This window comes from Arachis ipaensis, chromosome B08 (genome assembly GCF_000816755.2).
Source record: "Arachis ipaensis cultivar K30076 chromosome B08, Araip1.1, whole genome shotgun sequence".
NCBI lineage: Eukaryota > Viridiplantae > Streptophyta > Magnoliopsida > Fabales > Fabaceae > Arachis > Arachis ipaensis.
Genome location: NC_029792.2, coordinates 32,128,860 through 32,129,877, shown reverse-complemented (window position 1 = coordinate 32,129,877; position 1,018 = coordinate 32,128,860). Strand labels below are relative to the sequence as shown.

The 1,018-nt window shown below is 35.2% G+C and overlaps 1 protein-coding gene across 1 annotated transcript in view; it reads left to right on the top strand.

The window, feature by feature from the left end:
* LOC107614171 (BES1/BZR1 homolog protein 4) overlaps positions 1–1,018 on the top strand; it is a 4,286-nt gene continuing 3,268 nt past the window's right edge. Inside the window, exon 1 of the mRNA XM_016316401.2 lies at positions 1–358. Within this exon, the coding sequence (XP_016171887.1) occupies positions 143–358 (216 nt within the window). The 5' untranslated portion in view covers positions 1–142. The remainder of the gene's footprint in view (positions 359–1,018) is intronic.

Here is a 1,018-nt window from a genome sequence, read left to right as displayed (position 1 = left end):
TCAAGTGTTCTCCACAACGTGTACTCTACTCATAATCAACGCTTTTCCTTTCTTTCTTTCTTTCTTTCATAAAAAAAAGTCATTTCCATTTCCCAACTTCTTCTTCTCCGGCCACCCATCTCCGATCACTCATCCTCCTTTTATGACTTCAGGAACTCGGCTTCCGACATGGAAGGAGAGAGAGAACAACAAGAGGAGAGAGAGGAGGAGAAGAGCAATAGCGGCAAAGATCTTCGCCGGTCTAAGAATGTACGGAAACTTCAAGCTCCCAAAGCACTGTGACAACAACGAAGTCCTCAAAGCTCTTTGCAATGAAGCTGGTTGGACCGTTGAACCAGATGGCACCACTTACCGCAAGGTAACCAACTAACTAACTTAGTAACCGTTGAAGAGAGTGCCTGTCATTTTATTTTACTTAATTGGAATAATGGTGTCTTAGTATATACTTTTTCTTCTTGAGATTATACCTCATTAGAGTAAAGCTATGGTTTTTCTGCTTTGGAATTATTGTTCCTTCAACATAATTTGATTAATTTCATACTAAATTAAGACACTTATTCGAGTGAAACAGCTCTCTAATCAGCTTTTGGTGGTTCGTTCAAAGACACTTTTTTTTTTGTTGGTACGTGACTTTTTTTAAGGAAAAAAAAAAAACAAACGGAAATGATGGAGCTTCTTGGATGAAATAATTAAGCTGCCAAGAAGGATTTGTTTCTTTAAATTAATCTAAATCTTGCTTCTTATTTTCCCCTTTGGATTATTTAGTGTACATACAATAATAATACTCTAAATAGTAAATGATATTGCAATGCTTCTTAATTTTAAAAACTAAGACTACTTCACTTCGTGATATTATTAAACTCTCTTTTCCGTTCTTTCTAAAACTAAGAAATGTAAATGGCTTTCCCGGTCCAAGAAAAAAAATGTAAATGACAGTCCTTTATTTAAAAAAAAAAAGTGTTTTCTTTCTCTTTTTTCACACTTACTTGTCATTGGTTCTGTCATTTTAGTGGGAGGC